Raw genomic sequence first — 18,915 nt, 5'->3', positions numbered from 1 at the left:
TTTGATGAGAGTAACACTCTTTAGAGTAATTTGAGTGATATCATATTCCTTAGAGAATCCAAACATTGTATTAACCAAAAGATGTAACAAATAATAAACAAGTTTTATAAGTCTCCCAAATCTCTAATTTACAAATTTATAAACCCATATAAAACTACATTTATAATCTTTTATAAAATGCTTCACATTATTGACCAAGACACCGATTGGATAATCACTTTTGGATTGTCTAGTGGATCTGTTCCAGCTTCATAAATCCGCAGAGGAATCATGAAGATGTGCAAAATTCATTGCTATCTAACTGCCTGACGAAATAAAAAGATAATGTTAACTTTTAATCGTTTAAAGATACCTTATCCAAGCATAATGTTCATGTATTTTGGTAACAGTCTTACAAAGAATATAGGATAACACAACACAATACTTCTCATATTCACACGTTTATATGTTGTTCTATAGATATATACGATGAACTCTTGTTTAAGAACTTCTTTTATAACACCTTGTAAATCGTTGAGATGTATTATCAACAATATCCTAAAACCCAGATTTATAAGGGGTTATAATTCCTTAATATGCAGTGTACTATTGGAAAATACCTCTCTTACATCGACATGTTCAAATGAGAAGTCTGAAGCATCAATGATATGAACTTAATAAAACGATGATATGAACTTCTAATCATGGTCTAAGATGGATAAGCATAGTGTTCATGTATTTCGACAAAAGTCTTACAAATAATATAGGATAACACAACAAAAGACTTCTTGAGTTCACACATTTATATGTATAGACATATACAACTCTTGTTAAAAATACTTCTTTTATAGAACCATGTAAATCGTTGAGTTGCATTATCAACAATAACCTAAAATCTAGATTTATAAGGGGTTATACTTCTTTAATATGCAGTGTTTACTATCGATAATCTCTCTCTTAGCCGGAACCCTTCAGATGACAAATCCAAATTAACTGTATTCTATTTTTGGATAACAGAAAGGAGAAAACCCTAAAATTACTTAAAACTCAGATTTATAAATGGTTCTAAGTTGCCAAACTCAATATTCACTATCAAAACTGTTTCTTTTAGATCAACATGTTCAAATGAGAAGTCTAAAGCAATCTTGTTTGACTGTTTCATTGGAAACTTTTCCAGAAATTATAAAGAACCAAGATAGACATAACTGTCACTAATCAGCCAAAAAAAAAAAAAAAAACTAAATCAACATATTTGGAAGAAAGAGAGAAGCTAATTTAAAAAGTCTTACTTTCATAATTCATCGTAGAAAGAGCAATTGATACTAAAACACAAACTCGTTAAAGACATACACACTGAATTTCATGAATACGACGACGGCGGGGCTCGATGAAGAAGACGACGAACTCGTTAAAGACAGACACGATGAAGCTCATAAATACAGCAACGACATGTTTGAGGAAGACGAAAGAGAAGCTTGACGAAGAAGACGACGAACTCGTTAGAGACGGACACCGTGAAACTCATGAATACGGCGACGGCGGATCTCCACGAGAGAGAAGATAGATCTGAAAAGAGGCGTTTATGGTTAAAGATAAGGAAAGGTTAATTTAGTCTTTTGCCATTTAATGAAGAAGGTATTTTTGAAAATGTCCATTTAGTGGTGGTAAAACTGAAAACTGGTACACCACAAAGTGTATAATTGAAATTTCCCCTTATATATATTTATTTTCTTTAGTTTTTCATTTTGTGTCTCATCTTATTTTTATACAAAAATATATAATAACATCATCAGTATAAAATACAGATTTATTTCCAAAAGCATATAATTCAAAAAAATTTAGATATAAAATTCAGTATAAAATACATCATCATTTTGTGTCTCATCTTTAAACGTCCCGTAGTGTGACGGTTTCATGGCGCTCAGATTCCAAGGATACAACTGCAGCATTGTTTCTGTTTACCATCACCGAAAACAGAATCTATCGACTCTATTTCTGTGATGTACTCTTAGACTCAAAAAAAAAAAAATACTAGCATAACTATTCTGAGTGGGAGAATCTTTTTGATGTTGATCATATAAACGTATTATCTTTCTACATTGCCATGAGGCTCTTTATATAGAAAAGTTGAGTACCACAAAACATTACGTTTAGGTTTTTCTTTTCAAAACCAAAAATCGTATATGCATGGTTATGGAGTATTAAGTGTCATCAATAATCATAATGAAGAATGATTCTTCTGACTATTGACCGTAACTTGCAAAGATAATATTAGTGTCTTTGACCAAATCAATGCTAATATTTATTTTGCTATGGGTATACATTTTTATATTTAACCAAATATAAAAGATAACCATGAATATGATTTAAACCATAAGTTATTAGACATAATTCTATCTTAACATATTTAAATCCAAATTCAAACCCAATATACTTCATTTCTTATTCAAATTAAACTTCATTTTGACATATGAATACATTATTCATAATATTCAAAAAATAGTTCCAACAATCCCCCACATGAATAGAAATGACTCTAGACACTAGACGACTCGACAAACTTGACTTCCTAGACAAAACTCGATCTAAAGACTTTTGAGAGTACAAACGAGAAATCCACTACATGATGAGTTGGTAGCAATTTTTCAGCTTTGAAGCAGTCATTGTTAATAGCTATCGGATTTACTCGGCCAGGAGGTGGCCATGATGTCTTGAACCTCCTGGGCTTTGGTGTAAACTAGACAATAGCTATAACACAGCTTCATTCTCTCACAGAACTAGGTTCTCTATTGTGTTCATTTTGGCCATGAACAGTCCTGGTTAATCATGAGTGAACTTGGAGAATATAGTCTTTCCTTCATTCTCCTAGAAACGGCCCCATTTCACACTCACCAGGTGATTTGCCATTAGTTTTGTTTAGAGGAGTATCATGTCTTACTTCATTCATATCTCAAAACAACGGACACAAATCATTAAAAGCTAATGCTTATCCTATATTCCTTACATGTAGCACTGTTTAATCATCATAGAAACTGGGTATAGACCGAAGTCTTACAGTGCTTTGGGCAGATTTAGTTTGACTTAGTTGTCTCCTTAAACCTATTTCTTGGGATCTCCAGTCAGTTAGGTAGGGTTACCGCCAAACCTCATCTTAATTCACAGGCTACCCATTCCTTTTGATGATATACAATATGATCTCATGACACACCTTTAATAAAAGGATCCTAGGTTGCCATCACAGTGAACATAATCTCTTGAGATTAGTCGAGATCAATTGTCTAATGATTTTTGTCATCTGTTATTCAAGTTACAATTAACCATTATATACAAAACTCAGTGCATGACACTAGTTTTTTTTTTTTAAATCATATTGTGATAACTATCACTAAGTTCATTTGGCATCTTGCCAACAACTTTATATGGTAAGCAAAGCTTCCCCCACATTTCTTGAAATAACTCAGAATATGCACATTTGCATTTAACATCTCTTAAGAGTTTAGAAAGTTAATCTACAACTCCTTTAGATTTAAATGAATAAAAAGCAATTTCGAAAATTATTACAATTTTCTTGAAAAATGTGTTTCATTCTTAAAAATTCACATTTTACATACAACTATTTTCATAATTATCTCAAGTTGATTTATAAATATAACTTGTATGTTTTGGATCTTTTCCAAACACATATTTTGCTTCTTCTTTTTTTTAGCAAATATACATATCATTACAAGATATTATTTTTCCAATTAAAACAAATTTTATATGATTATTCTCAACCATATTGACTTTAAAAACTACATTACACATGTCAGTTTTAGTCATGTTGGTCTGAAAATTCTCATTGTTTTTGCATGGTCAATCTTTTTACAAATTGCATTTAAGCATTGATGAAATATAAATGTTTTTGATCAATATCAACAAACATTTTATTTCCTATTGCAAATGATTTATATGTGGCAGACCTCTCCAAACTTAATTTGAGGCGTCGACTCACAATCATTTCCATCCATACAACTTGATCTCTCAAAGATCAAAATGATTTTTATTACTATGGTATCACCATACTTGAAACTTGAATTATTTTTCTTTTCTCATAGCCAGTCAGTTACTTAATAATTAAATTAAGTTATTCCAAGAAAAGAAATCTGAAACAAGAAATCAAAACGTTAAGCATTCTTTATAATTAAAGCAAATTAACACCATCAACCCAGTCAAAGCAGTAACACATTTTGACCAATATTAAAAAATAAAAAAAAACTGATTAAATAACCATTCAATCAATCAATTAATTATTATGAAAATAATTAAGAGTTCGCAAACCCCATTCCAAAACGTTACCAAAGACGTTTGGAAAATGCTTTTCATTGTCGCCATCAAAGGTCTTGATGATATGATCGCTTATGTTTCAATTCCTTTTTCCGCTTGGCCGAAAGATGAAACCTGTTCTTATGAAGCATAAAAGATATCAAATTCATTAGCTCCAAAATATTAATTATTTTAATGAATCTAACAACAAATCTCAAATAATCAAGTTTCAGAAATCAGAAGAGATAATTCCCAACACCAAGAATTCTCTAATTCTTGTTTTTCCCCTGCATCTCCACCATTTCCTTAAATCTTTAAACGCCCTGTAGTGTGACGGTTTCATGGCGCTCAGATTCCAATATACAACTGCAGCATTGTTTCTGTTTACCATCACCGAAAAACAGAATCTATCGACCCTATTTCTGTGATGTACTCTCAGACTCAAAATAAAAAAAAAATACTAGCATAACTATTCTGAGTGGGAAAATCTTTTTGATGTTGATCATATCAACGTATTATCTTTCTACATTGCCATGAGGCTTTATATAGAAAAGTTGAGTACCACAAAACATTATGTTTAGGTTTTTCTTTTCAAAACCAAAAAACGTATATGCATGGTTATGGAGTATTAAGTGTCATCAATAATCATAATGAAGAATGATTCTTCTGACTATTGACCGTAACTTGCAAAGATAATATTAGTGTATTTGACCAAATCAATGCTAATATTTATTTTGCTATGGGTATACATTTTTATATTTAACCAAATATAAAAGATAACCATGAATATGATTTAAACCATAAGTTATTAGACATAAGTTTATCTTAACATATTTAAATCCAAATTCAAGCCCAATATATTCCATTTCTCATTGAAATTAAACTTCATTTTTGACATATGAATACATTATTCATAATGTTCAAAAAATAGTTCCAACAGTTTCTAATCGTGACCCTTATGTAATATCTCCTTAGATATACTTTACCTTGAACGGAGGAGTCAACAAATATGGGAATCACTCTGCAAGGAAAAGGTAAGGACATGTTTGACCATCACCACCTATCTATTAGATCAATCACCACTTATCTATTAGAACTTTCTTACATAACCATTTGTTTAATTATATGATATGTTTCAACCTGAAGAGATTTGTGATCCACATCTTCATACCCGTTGGTTGAGCAAATCACTACCCTCCACCTTTGAAAGTCGGCTCGATTGTAAAATTCTACCGGTTTGGAGTTGGAAGGTGCACTAACAGATAAGTGGTGGTTTGAATTGGTAAAATAGCAGAACAAGAGCGGTTAGGTCTGAGTGAGAGGGGCTGTAAGGAAATCTCCGTCGCTGCCTCCGCGTCACCGATGGATGGTTGCAAAAGCTGGAAGGTGAGAATTTTCAGATTCTTTTGTTGGTTGATGGATTTCTCTAATAGTTTTGTTTTTTCAGCTAATGGAGGAAGCGTGCGCAACAAAAGGAACTCGAGGCTGAAGAAAACGCCAAGAATATCCCCATGAGCGCCTTCTTCAAGCAATTAATGCATGAGTTGGAAGATGAGATTGAGATCCAGAGCCAACTTGATTACCATGTGAGATTCTTTCTTCTCAATCTTGTGTTTATATGAATATATATGTAAGGTTTGATCATTAGTTGTAGTTATGTGATTGAGATTGTGTCTAAATTAATTGCATTTGTTTCTGGTAAGATTTTTTTCAAGGATATCGCCTAAAGCGAGAAAGAAGAGAAGTTATTACTAAATGCATTCTTTAACAAGGATGGGGCTTCAATAGCAAAACGTCTCTCTGAGACTATTACTTTTCTATCAACAAGCTTGAAGATAAACATATTGCATCAACAGGTTTTGCTTGATAACTATACATGTTTCGAAAGTCTTTACTTTTTCTTCTGTATGATTTAACTCTCACTCTCTTGCTGGATGAATATCCTGTTGTAGGCTCAGCTTGTATTTCAGAAACTGACTACTATAGAAAGTAACGCCTCTCTTTTTACCCTTCTCCTGAAAAAAAAAAATCATTCCTACAAATTGCACCGCATTTTTAGTTTTTGTATCTGATAAACTGTTGCAGTCTGGGAGAGTTTATGTGTCTATACACACACGGTAAATAAAAGAAAATATTACATTCAAAGACACTTTTCATCTTTAATATTTCACCATAGGACACTTTCCTCTCCCAAGACACTTTCCTCTTGTCACTAGCAGAAAATAAAATTTAAATTATTTAAATCATAATTTATAAAACAGTTTTCACATCTATAATCAAGAACAATTGTCTTCTGTCATCATCATCATCGGTTCCTTCTGGGAGAGAATAGTTCAAAAAAAAGAAAGAGAATAGGAGACCACAAAGTTGCCACGCCTTCTGTTGAATTGCGACCATCTTCTCACTTCAACCCGAGGCTGAGCTCGATTCCGACCACCACTCTCCATGATCTCCTCTTGTCGAAATTGTGCTCCTCTGCAACACGAAAACCACTGTGGCCACCGTCGAGAAGCTCCGGAGTCGCCTTCTCTCTGAGTTCTCTCTACCGCTATCAAAGCCCAAGCCACTGTGGCTGCGCCCGATTCTGACCACCACTCCATGATCTCCTCTCACCGGGATTGTGCTCCATTGTAACACGAACACCGCTGTAGCCACCGTCGAGAAGGTCCGAATCGCCGTCTCTCCGAGTTCTCTCCATCGCAATCCATCGTCGCGAGTCTCAGTTCGCCTTTGCAGCTCCTCTCCACCGAAATCAAAGCCTAAGCCACCGTGAGAGCACTGTCGAAGCCATCTACTACGTCGCTGTGCTCAGCTCTGCCGGTTTCGTGCTCTCTGTCGTGACTGTCTCGAATCTGAGATCAACAATCGGGGTTAGAATCTGTCTGACCCAACTATTTACAATTTCAAAAATGGTCCCTCGACTTGTGGTTCATCGTGACTTTGCCCCAAATGTTTCCTAGTGGGGAGATTTATTTTTGATTCGTCCCAGAACTTTCAGAAAATGCATTTCATCCCCTGTTATATGAAAATGAACGCATATATTTACTAAAAACATCTAAATACATTCTAAAATGATTTAAATGAAGTAAAGCAAGTGTTAAAATTCGTTAAGATTATGAGATCTCAATTGCAAAGAGATCACAAATATTGAAAGGCAAGAAATTGTAGATATGAGTTGATGAAATTATTATTTGTTTCATTTTCCTTTTGGAATGTGAGATTAGCATAAATTTTGTATGTATGGATTAAGGCTACATCAAGGATGACTAGTCAGTCTTTGTTTGTTCTATGGATATATATATATATATATATATATATATATATATATATAAACCGGTGTACATATGGATATACAAATAAGTGTACATGTCATTAGTGTACATATTTGAAACACACATCTATAAACCTACAAAATCGCGTTTACACTATGTACAAAAATATATGAATATGTATATTGACCACAAAATATCATTGTCAAACTATGCATTACAAATTCATTGCTCAATTTTCCATTAAAAACAGATTTATATATGATAGCTACATGTGACATTTTTTCTCAAGTAAATTATATAAGAAATCACAAGGATTTTGTGTAAATTGGAAATTATATTATATATGATCAAATATGTTTGAATGTTTTGTAAATAACTACAATTTTAAAGTGTTTTAATAAAAATTATGGAGATTTTATGTATTATGACACAATTATTTAAATTTAAGTAATATATATATGTGTACACATGTACACTATACATAAAGGATGCATTTTTTTTTTGAACAACGAAGGATGCATATATATAGTGTACATATGTACGTACACCCAATGGTTGTGTACACATGTTCACTACCAAAAATACACATGTACACTTCAAAAATCAAAGATAATGTTTATATTGTATCCACGCATTTTATAGAAAACTTATCTTGCATTTTTGTTGTTTAATTTTCAGACAAACATCATCATTTGCGGTAATGTACACAAATGCAATACGGATGTATACTGTTTTATTTTCAAAAATAGAACTATGTACAATGTTTTATTTTCGTAAATAATTTAACCTATGAGAATCATTACAAGTTAGTGTGCGTTGCCCAGTGGTAACGGGCTTTGCATCTGTTTCGCTAGTCTCGGTTCAATTAGTGTGCTAGATCATTTTTGCTTAATTTTTTTTTAAACAGTGGCAATTTTGTAATTAAATCATCTTCAAATTAGGGCTTCCTGCGTTTTCTGCAACTACATCTTGGAGATGCTTAGTTTACCAGGGCTTCGCGACCGCTGCTTCTCTGTTCAATCTGGGACACAATCCACCTTCACCTCACTACGACCAAGGTACTCAATGAATTTCTGGGGAATAGCCTCTCTAATCTTCTGATTATTTTCGCAGATGTGATACAGATGCAAAACATATGGTTGACAACTGAGATTGGAGTGAAAAATAGAGATGCGGCGGAGAGAATCGTAGGTTGAGGATGAGAGGGTTTGAATTTTATAATTAATAAAGAAAAAATAAACCAGAAAGTTCACTACTTTTGTTGCTTTAACAAAGGGCAACAATGTAAACAACCACGATAAAAGTACCTTGGTAGCTGAAACTAACCCAAAATGTAATAAAATCATATAAAGTGACCTTGACTGTAGAAAACTCTAAATAAAACTCATCTTACTAGACAAGAAAATTGGAAAAGTTTATTGAAGTTGACTCAGCTAGAGAGTTGGTCCCCAAATACAATGTACAAGGCTACAAACATGTTTGCCTCAAGCAGCAAAGTTGCACGCTTCTATGAGATTTTTCTTCTTCCTTGGGTGAGACAGGATATCAGAATCCGCAAAAAACTACATTTTTAGTCTCTACCAATCTTTGAAAAAGGCAGTTTTCAAGCCCAAAGGATTCTTCTATGGGATTATATTTCCTCTGTGTAAGGTTTTTTTTTTTTCTTTTTTTTCTTCTTTTGTCCTTTTCCTTTTATGACTTTTTTTCTAAATAACTTGCATATTTTTGATAGTCATGCACAATCCCTGAAGATATTATGATAGGGAGCATAATACAAAAGTTTCTATTCCTGAAAACTTTTCAAGGTAACAAGGACGTACCTTTGTCTTTCCGATAGTTTTGCCAAATTATTGAGCACTGAAAACAAAATTATTCACGTACATGAACTGCAGTGCCACCATGGTATGTGTGTGGCGGAGATGGAGTTTATTGGCACAAGAAGGTAAATGAAGCTTATACCTTACACATACATATGAAGGTTACTAATATATGTTATATCTTGTGCCCTTCTTCGTTACACTGTGTTTTGTTTGTGGGTGTGCGCAGTTACTTCATGAAAGCTATAATGTATAAGAAATATATGCGCTGGCTCATCTAGCAATCCATGCGGTCGCTGCTCACTTCTTGAGATTTCGTAAGGAGACAAAAGCTATGCTTGTCATCTTTTGTAGCCTCTGTGCAGCTCGGAAGAGTCTCTGGAACTTTCAGCTTTGCCCGTGTTTGATTATGTTACATAGCTGGAGTAATTGATGCATTAAGCCAACGTCGAACCCACCATCCAAAGAATTAAGTAATTCTGAAAAAAAGGTCTTCAGTTTAAACTTTAAGCCCATTAAAGATAAAAAATAAAACTCGAGCATGTAATTGTCACTAGAGTTTATTTTTTATTTTATTTGAAATACTTGTCTTAAAACACAAGAAACTGAGAACTACAAATTACCAAAAAAAACACAAGTAAACAAAGTTTGGTATAATGAATAATAGTTTCAAATTAACAAAACAAACTAGACTAATCTGCCACACCTATAAAAATAAAAGAGAAAATTGCCAAAACGGAACAAAAAAACAACATAGTTGTCCCTATAGTATAAAACCATCACTAAGTTGTCTCTATAGTATAATATTTTACATAATCCCAAAACTAACATTTCCTTAATCGAACTAAACACAAATTAAAATCATTTTTAGAATGTTTAATGAAAACAGATAAAAAATGAGGGAAATAATGTTTTAGAAAGGAAAAAAAATGTAAAAACAATTAAAAAAAAAAAGAACACAAGACACGGGCCAAAAATATCCCGTAACCTAATTACAGTTGGTTACTACGCCTCTCTTTCTCTCTGTCGAGAGGAACAAGACACAATTATGTGTCTCAGCCGCTACGCCTCTCCGCCTCTGTACCTACGCCTCTCTCTTTATCCAACATACCTAGAAGCAAGGTAAAACTCGAAACTATTTCCTTCCAGTTTCTCTTTAGTTTTTTTTTTGTTTCAGTTTTGATATTTCTTCGATTGATTTGTTCAGATCCTATATGATTTTTTTTTATGTCTAAACTATCTCTTTCTTCTTTGCATGACAGCCGTGAGATAAAACTGAGAAACATAATAGCTCTTGAGCAGTGCCATTACCCTAAACACACCCACGTCTATAGCTACGCCTTATTCCTAGATTATCTCATTGACACTGATAAAGACGTTGACTTGCTTCTCGAGAAAAGTAACTCATTTCTCCTTATTTTATATCAGTATACATATAAAACGTGTGCATTGAATGATTTGTGGTGGTTTCTGGTTTGAAAGGAATACTAAAAAGTTGGATTTGGCAACCTACTAAAGTTGCGCAGATGGTGAACAAGCTCATGACAGTCATCGTAGATCCTGGTTCTTACTATTATGATATAGCGGGTGAAGTCAACAAGTACTATAGAAACCCGATGAACTGGTCAAAGACCATCCTCTGGCGTGTGTATTTCGGTAACCCGTGGACAGGGACAGCCACCATCGGCGCTACGTTTCTATTGGTGATGACACTTATCCAGACTTAGGCATCGACCGTTCAGCTTAAGCAGAATGAACGTTAGAGATGCTGTTGCATCTCTAATCTCTAGTTGGTTTACAGTTTCCAACTTTGTCGTGGGTACTACGTTATTTGTAATAATCTTGCAGATTAATGATATTCTTCTTCTTTATTTTCTAGCTTTCTTTTATGATAGTTAATCTGTATCCTGAAGCTATTATGACATTGGCATAAGACTCGTTATGATAATGTATTAGGTGATATTAAAAGGTTTACCACATGAGATTTTTTTAAAAAGAACAAAGTATAAGACATGCTCGAACCACTAGCAGCAACCAAAATTATGTAGTTTCACACGATGCATGAAACTACCAAAAATTTGTTCCTTAGTCATAGAACAAGAGTTCGTGAAAATTAAATGACAAACTATGGAGAAATCATAGATTGATGAAGAAGAAAAACCAAAATCAATTTTTTTTTTATATTTTGACAAAGAAAATCGACCAGGATATGTTTTAGGAAATTAGAATATTTTTAGAATATTGTTTTTACTGAAACTTCCTTAATTTTCAGAAAACCAGTTTTTTTATCCGTAGAAGACACCTTATACACCGTGTAGAATCATAATAAAAATCATGAATACAATTTCTACTTCTTGTAGACGTTTGTGTTAAGTTTAGATTTCACATACCCGACATTTTAGAATACTTCATAAAAGTAGAAACTGTATTCAAGATAAAAGTAGAAATCTTTACAATTAGTAGAATTTGCATTCTTCATATTTAGAATTTTAATCACAAGTAGATTGTTTTTTCTAAAAAAAGTAGATGGACTTGTTTATTCTGGAGTTCGTTTTCTACTTACCCATTTTCTGTAGAAGACGAATTCTACTTTTAGTAGAACGTAATTTTAAAATTTTATTTATCAAGTTTTTCAACCAAAAAAAATATATGTTTATGTATATATGTGTTTTATTAATTGTTTATAATTTTAATATTTTTTGAAGTTATAAAACTATTTATTTCATTAATTTTCAGAAATGAAAGGGTAAAAGAGAGAAAAATGGATAAAAATGTTTTTATACCATAAGGACAACTATATTGTTTTTTTTGTTCCATTTTGGCAATTTCTCCAAAATAAAATACTGACAAATCAAGCACCATAGCAAAATACACCATGACCTTCAAATATTTATACAAAGCTTCAATTACGTCATCGACCCCGCGCTTGCACGGAGGTTATGCCCCTAGTAATATTAATACTAGATTAGATCATATTTTTATTTTAAAGATAGAAAATATTAGTATCATAATAATCATGTAAACAATATAATGTTTCATCAATACTATTAAAAGGGAAGGAGTCTTAAAAAATCTACCTATGAAAGTTGTTTGGACCTTTTCATTTACCTAATTATTTTTTGGTCTTACCTTAAATTTAGACTAACAATATGTTACCATATATTTCTCTAACAATAATTTATTTAATTCATTTATTTATTCAAATCTCACTCCTTAATCCTAATCACTACTATTACTATATTTACCATTTTTATTTTTAATCACATATATGTGTACATTCTAACTTTCTCTTTCCTTTATAATAAAGTAATCATATCATATATAAACTTTTCCACTAAAATTTCATATCATATACTAAACTTTCAACCGTCTATAGTTTGATAAATATTTTCATATTTAGAATAAGTTTTCTGAATATTCATGTTACATTCACAAAAATGTAGAAATTTATTGGTTCTGTTAAAGTTAACCCGACTTCGCGATATCAGTATTGATTATTCACGATTTTGAAAATTATTGGTTTAGATATTATACTTTTATATACTTTTCACTTAAAAACAAATTAATACTATTAAAAGAAAAATAGTCTTACAAAATTTAATATAAAAGAGTTGTTGGAGTCATGTATAACTATTTTTTTTTGGTAATACCATTAATCATTCTAACCATACAATATTTTAAATATTTTTAACATATCCTAATATTATTTCTTATGATACCTTTACTCAGAAAAATATTTTATCAACCATGTTTTTTAACATTTCATCAAAAAAAAAAAGTTGTTGGACCTGATATGGACATAATGGGTCCACATATGTTCTGGTATTTAGGATCCTAAAAAAACCAAAATATCTAAAAAATCTGAAAAATATTCGAAACTCCAAACAAATACCCAAGAAATTCAAATACCTAAAAATTCAAAATCTTTTTCAAAATCTGACACGATGAAATGAAAAATACTCAATTTTCTTTTTAATTTGAAAATTTACCTGAAATCAAAAACTATAATCGTAAACCAAAAACTTTTAAAAAAATATCCATAATACCGAAAACATATTTGAAATATCCAAATATACCTAATAAACACAACATATTTATGATCGGGTCTACGGTAGGACCGAGACTCAAACAAAAACCTGTGGGTCCAAAAAAACCCAATAGATTATCTTCTCTGGACCTGAACTAAACCTATATTTTCGGGTCTGTTCAATTTTTTTTTGATCCGGATATAACTCTCATGCCTAAAAGAAACTTACGTAAAAGTGTACAAATAAAATCTCAAATAAACTAATTCGTATATTATATAACTATTAAAAATTATATTTTTCGATATAATAAGACTTTGTACTATAATATAATCCAAAAATCTGCGCTTTCCAAGCGCGGGTCAAAATCTAATAATTGTTTATAATACATTCCATAATTATTAATAAGGACTATTTTTTGAACTTAGTAATGACTATTTTATTAATATTATATATTACAATTTTTTCCAAAATCATGATTCATGGATCCAAAATTTTCTAGAAATCAAACTTCGATAATATGAATGTATGAACACACAAAATAAGAACTCTTCTTATTAATCTCTTGAGGAAACTAACTCAAAACCTCAAGCTCTCAAACTCATAAAACTTACTCCTTGGATCATCTCATGATCTCTTTATTTATATCTCTATGTTTATCCTAATCCTATTAGTAAATACATATGTTTAGATAACTCTAAACTAAGATAACCCTTATCTTTATTATCCTCCCACTTCTTTTAGGATTATGATTGCTTCCTTCTCAAGCTATCTTCAAGCTTACTTCAACATTGTCCCTCCTAAGCTTGAAGCTTTCAGTCTCTAAGTCTTTCATACCAATGAACTCTCTCATCTCCTTGAACTTGATTCTCCCCAATGCTTTTGTCAAGATATCCGCCTTCTGCTTCTCACCGGGAACGTGCTCAACTGCTATCTGTCCATTCTCAACACACTCTCGTATAAAATGATATCTCTTATGTATATGTTTGCTTCTTCCATGGAGCACCGAGTTTCTTGTTAATGCAATTGCAGACTGGTTATCAATTAGAATGGTGACTCTCTCGCTTGGTTGATCCATGATCTCACTTAACAGGTCTTGTAACCAAATGGCCTGTCTTGCGGCCTCTGTTCCTGCCATGAATTCGGCTTCGCAGGATGATAAAGCAACCGTGTCTTGCTTTTGCGAGCTCCACGTGATTGGACTCTCTCCAAGATAGAATATATGGCCTGTCGTGGTTTTCCCATCGTCTGGATCAGACTCATAGCTACTGTCGCTGTACCCTATAAGCTTTGGAACCTTGAGTGAACTCCTCTCGAACGTTAGGCCATACGAAATACTTCCCCGTAGATATCTTAGCACTTGTTTCATTGCGGCACCATGTGATTCTCTTGGACTCTGCATGAATCTTGAAAGAACTCCAACACTATAGGATAAGTCGGGTCGCGTGTGGAGGAGCTAACGTAGGCATCCTATGTTCCTTCTGAACCTCGTCGCCTCAATCTCTTTCTCGTGTTCTGCTTTTGACAATTTTAAGCCGAGTTCCATCGGAGTTTGGACAGGATTGCATTTGTCCATTCCATCTTCTTCTAAAATCTTCGATGCATAGCTTCTTTGTACCAATGAAATCCCATTCTCGTATTGGCACACTTCAATTCCAAGATAATAAGTAAGCTTGCCTAAATCACTTATGTCGAACTTGCTTGACATATTATCTTTGAACTCCTTGATCATCTTACGGTTAGTACCAGTCACTAACAGATCATCCACGTAAACTGCAACTATTAATAGCTCTCTGTCTTCTATCTTGCGATACACCAAAGGCTCCTTAGAGCACTTTTTAAACTGAAGTTCGCAGAGTATCTGGTTTAGTTTATTGTTCCACGCCCGTGGAGCTTCCCTTAATCCATATAGCGCTTTGTTAAGCTTATACACCTTTCCTTCTTCTCCTTTCTTTTCATAACCCTCAGGTTGCATAACATAAACAGTTTCCTTTAGCTCTCCATGTAGGAATGCTGTTTTAACGTCCAAGTGATGCACCTCCCATCCATTCGTAGCTGCTAGATTAACAAGAAGTCTTATTGTTTCAAGACGTGCTACTGGTGCGAAGACCTCATCGAAGTCAATTTCGTGACACTGCACGTATCCCTTAGCCACTAGCCTGGATTTGTATTTGTTAATGCTTCCATCTGCGTTGCGTTTGATCTTGAACACCCACTTAAGGCCAATGGCTTTGGCACCGTACGGCAACTCAACCAAGACCCATGTATCATTCTTCTCGATGGAGATGATCTCTTCCTCACAAGCTCGTCTCCACTCTTTTGATTCCTTAGCTTCAGCCCAATTTCGTGGCTCATGGTTCAGATACATCAATATCTCTTCACCAAGTTCTTCGGCAAGTAGAATATAATCGTCGAGGTACTTTGGTTTATTGTGTTGCCTCTCCGATCTTCTTAACACTTTTGTTTCTTCTTCTACCATCTCTTCTTGGTCATCAGTAATCACTACACTCTCAGGTGCTATTTCTTCTTCTTCGTTAGTGGCTTGCTTTAGATGCAGCCGTTCCTCTCTCTCAACATGATCATCAACTCCGTGATTACCAAACTCTCCAATGGATATTGTGAAGTCTCCAATGCTCTGGTTTTCCGTGTTGACCTCACTCCAATTCCATCCTCTTGACTCATCAAACACTACATCTCTGCTTACCACTATCTTCTGAGTTTGTGGATCTAGTAGGCGATAAGCCTTTGATCCTGGCTCCGTACCTAGGTTTACTAGCATTCTTTCTCGATCATCTAATTTCTTCAAGAGCTTTTTATCTACTTTTGCATAAGCTATGCAACCGAATACTCGTAGATGACTAATGTTTGGTTTCTTATATGAAAACCCTCATACGGAGTCTTCTCTCTCAAGGCTCGAGTGGCCACACGGTTTAGTAGATACGTTGAATGTCGTATAGCTTCTCCCCAAAGGTAGTTTGGCATATGCATATGTTTAAGGATGCTTCTCGCCATCTCTAACAGTGTTCTGTTTCTACGCTCCACAACTCCGTTCTGTTGCGGTGTGTATGGTGCCGTGAGTTGTCGTTTGATGCCAAAACTTTCACAGAAGTCGTTGAACTCCCTGGATACGAACTCTCCTCCCCTATCTGTCCTGAAAACTCCTATCTTCTTTCCTGTTTCTCTTTCTATCACCTCCTTGAGCCTCTTAAATTTGTTGAATGCTTCACTCTTCTCCTTTATCAACATTGTCCACATGTATCTTGTGTTATCATCAATAACCACAAATATATACCTATTTCCCTTTGGAGTTCTCGGTGTTATAGGTCCGCACAAATCGCCGTGGAGTAGCTCTAGTTTCTTTTCAGCTCGGTATGTGGTAGCTTTAGGAAAGGACTGTCTCGCTTGCTTGCCAAGTAAACATGAGCCGCATACTTCTTTTTCAATGTTTATACTAGGAAGCCCGAGTTCTAACTCCTTTTGTATCATCCCTCTTAATGACTCAAAGTTTATGTGCCCTAACCGAGCATGCCAGCGCCTTGTTTCACTTGTCGAGGATAGATACAAGCGTGCATTGTTTCTGATTCCCATGTGAACCTTGTACAATCTATTCTTCAATCTCTTTTCTTTCACAAGTAATTTTCCATGTTGATCATGCATCGTCAACTCTTCTCCTCGTAACCTTATGTCACAACCCGCTTCTGTAGCTTGACCCAAACTTATAATATTGCTTTTCAAATCAGGGATGTAATAAACATCTATCATCTTTCTAGCTTCTCCATTCATATCTGTAAAAGAGATCGTACCCTTGCCTTTGATGTCTATCCTTGAATCATCTCCAAATTTCACCTTTCCCGTGATGGTGTTGTCTATTCTTGAAAAATATCTTCTATCTCCAGTCATATGGTTGCTTGCTCCATTATCAAGGTACCATATGTTTTCTCCTTCAGAATTTGTTTCGTATTTTTCAGGCAATACATTCTTCTCATTTAGAAACACCACCTCATGCATCATGAGCTCATCAGCTTCTTGTGTCTATGTATTGTCGTTTTCATGAGTCTCTTGTAGTTTGAGAAGAAGTTTCGGACATTGTGCAACAAAGTGGCCAACAAACAACAAAGTGGCCAACAAAGTGGCCTCCATTATAACGGCCACGTCCCCTTCCTCTGTTGTTGTAAGGATGTCTGCCGCCTCCTCTACCTCTTCCTCTAGATGAATCTCCTTGGTAGTAGTTTGAGTTGTCTGAAGAATATGACCGATTTGATTGGTTGGTTTGGCCGCTTTGTCCATCATTATTTGTGTACATCAATTTAGTTTGATCTTCTTCTCCATCTTCTTCATCTAATATTCTTTCTTCGTATGCCTTCAAACGTCCAGTGATGTCTTCAAAGTTTCTTTTGTTAGGGTCCAACACCTGTTCGAGAGAAGCTACAATGTGTATGTATTTCTTTCGAGGTAAACTTGAGAGAAATTTTTTCACCAGCTTGGCTTCCTCGATGATAACTCCCAACGCGGATGACTTGGAGGCGAGTTCTGATAATTTTCCACCAAAGTCGTCTATACTCTCGGTCTCTTTCATCTTTAGTCTATCAAACTCGTTCATCAACGTCTGTAGTCTTGCTTCTTTTACTCGTTCTGCTCCCACGTATCTTGCTTTAATGGCTTCCCATACTTGCTTAGCTTTATCAAGCTCTCCTACTTGCAAGATTAGCGTTTCTGGTTTGGATTGAAACAACAATGCTAGTGCTAGGTCGTTTTTCTTAGCACTCGCAGTCTCTGTCTCTATTGCTTCCCAAACCTCATGTACTTTCAATGTGATTCTCATCCTCTTAACCCATACTGTATAATTTGTTTGGTTAAGCATGGGACACTTAATCGAAGAGGACCCTCCTCCTTCTTTCACCTTGCCGGTTGCTTCCACAATATCTCCCATGATCTCTGTTTTGGCTTTGATACCAAATCTAGAAATCAAACTTCGATAATATGAATGTATGAACATACAAAATAAGAACTCTTCTTATTAATCTCTTGAGGAAACTAACTCAAAACCTCAAGCTCTCAAACTCATAAAACTTACTCCTTGGATCATCTCATGATCTCTTTATTTATATCTCTATGTTTATCCTAATCCTATTAGTAAATACATATGTTTAGATTACTCTAAACTAAGATAACCCTTATCTTTATTATCCTCCCACTTCTTTTAGGACTAGAATTGCTTCCTTCTCAAGCTATCTTCAAGCTTACTTCAACATTTTTTTTATCCAACAGCTGATAAAAAAACTATACAGTTAGGTGGGTTTTATACAAACCAGACGACGTAAACCGAAAGCATGAGCATTAAACCAAAAGAAAATCTCCTTTTGGAGGTTTCTTATGCCCAGTTGACACGAGAACCCAGACGCAATACAGGACATATACACTGAATAAAAATAGTTGAGATTCTTCTATAATATATTAAATGAAGTTTTGTTTTACTTACTTTTAAAATTTCAAACTATTTATATGCTGCAATATATTTAT

General features: G+C 34.0%; 2 protein-coding genes across 3 annotated transcripts; one reads left to right on the top strand and one right to left on the bottom strand.

Moving 5' to 3' along the window:
* The first annotated feature begins 5,327 nt into the window (after window positions 1-5,327).
* LOC106375040 lies at window positions 5,328-11,243 on the top strand. 2 transcript variants are annotated; one of them, XR_007338471.1, is made up of 3 exons: window positions 5,328-7,151; window positions 8,495-8,611; window positions 8,667-8,958. XR_007338471.1 is itself a non-coding variant. In XM_013814945.3 (3 exons), the coding sequence occupies exons 1-3, from the start codon at window positions 10,419-10,421 to the stop codon at window positions 11,095-11,097; spliced, it is 456 nt and encodes a 151-aa protein (XP_013670399.1). In that variant the 5' UTR covers window positions 9,522-10,418; the 3' UTR covers window positions 11,098-11,243. The 2 variants fall into 2 exon arrangements, 1 of the variants encoding a protein (XP_013670399.1); XM_013814945.3 differs by lacking the exons at window positions 5,328-7,151; window positions 8,495-8,611; window positions 8,667-8,958 and adding exons at window positions 9,522-10,492; window positions 10,633-10,769; window positions 10,853-11,243.
* A 6,200-nt stretch (window positions 11,244-17,443) lies between these two features.
* On the bottom strand, window positions 17,444-18,325 carry LOC106359493. Its single transcript, XM_013799181.1, has one exon. The coding sequence runs from the start codon at window positions 18,323-18,325 to the stop codon at window positions 17,444-17,446; it is 882 nt and encodes a 293-aa protein (XP_013654635.1).
* Between the last annotated feature and the right edge of the window lie 590 nt (window positions 18,326-18,915).

The sequence above is a fragment of the Brassica napus genome, chromosome A3 (assembly GCF_020379485.1).
Source record: "Brassica napus cultivar Da-Ae chromosome A3, Da-Ae, whole genome shotgun sequence".
NCBI classification, from domain to species: Eukaryota; Viridiplantae; Streptophyta; class Magnoliopsida; order Brassicales; family Brassicaceae; genus Brassica; species Brassica napus.
Note: the sequence above shows the minus strand (reverse complement) of the source record. Positions and strands in the feature narration are given on the sequence as shown.

Excerpts from the sequence above, each read along its gene's own strand:
- LOC106375040 (XM_013814945.3), top strand. The coding sequence starts at position 10,419 with ATGTGTCTCAGCCGCTACGCCTCTCCGCCTCTGTACCTACGCCTCTCT. Across the intron at positions 10,493-10,632 it reads CCAACATACCTAGAAGCAAG|CCGTGAGATAAAACTGAGAA; the intron begins GTAAAACTCGAA and ends TTTGCATGACAG. Across the intron at positions 10,770-10,852 it reads TGACTTGCTTCTCGAGAAAA|GAATACTAAAAAGTTGGATT; the intron begins GTAACTCATTTC and ends CTGGTTTGAAAG.
- LOC106359493 (XM_013799181.1), bottom strand. The coding sequence starts at position 18,325 with ATGGGAGATATTGTGGAAGCAACCGGCAAGGTGAAAGAAGGAGGAGGG.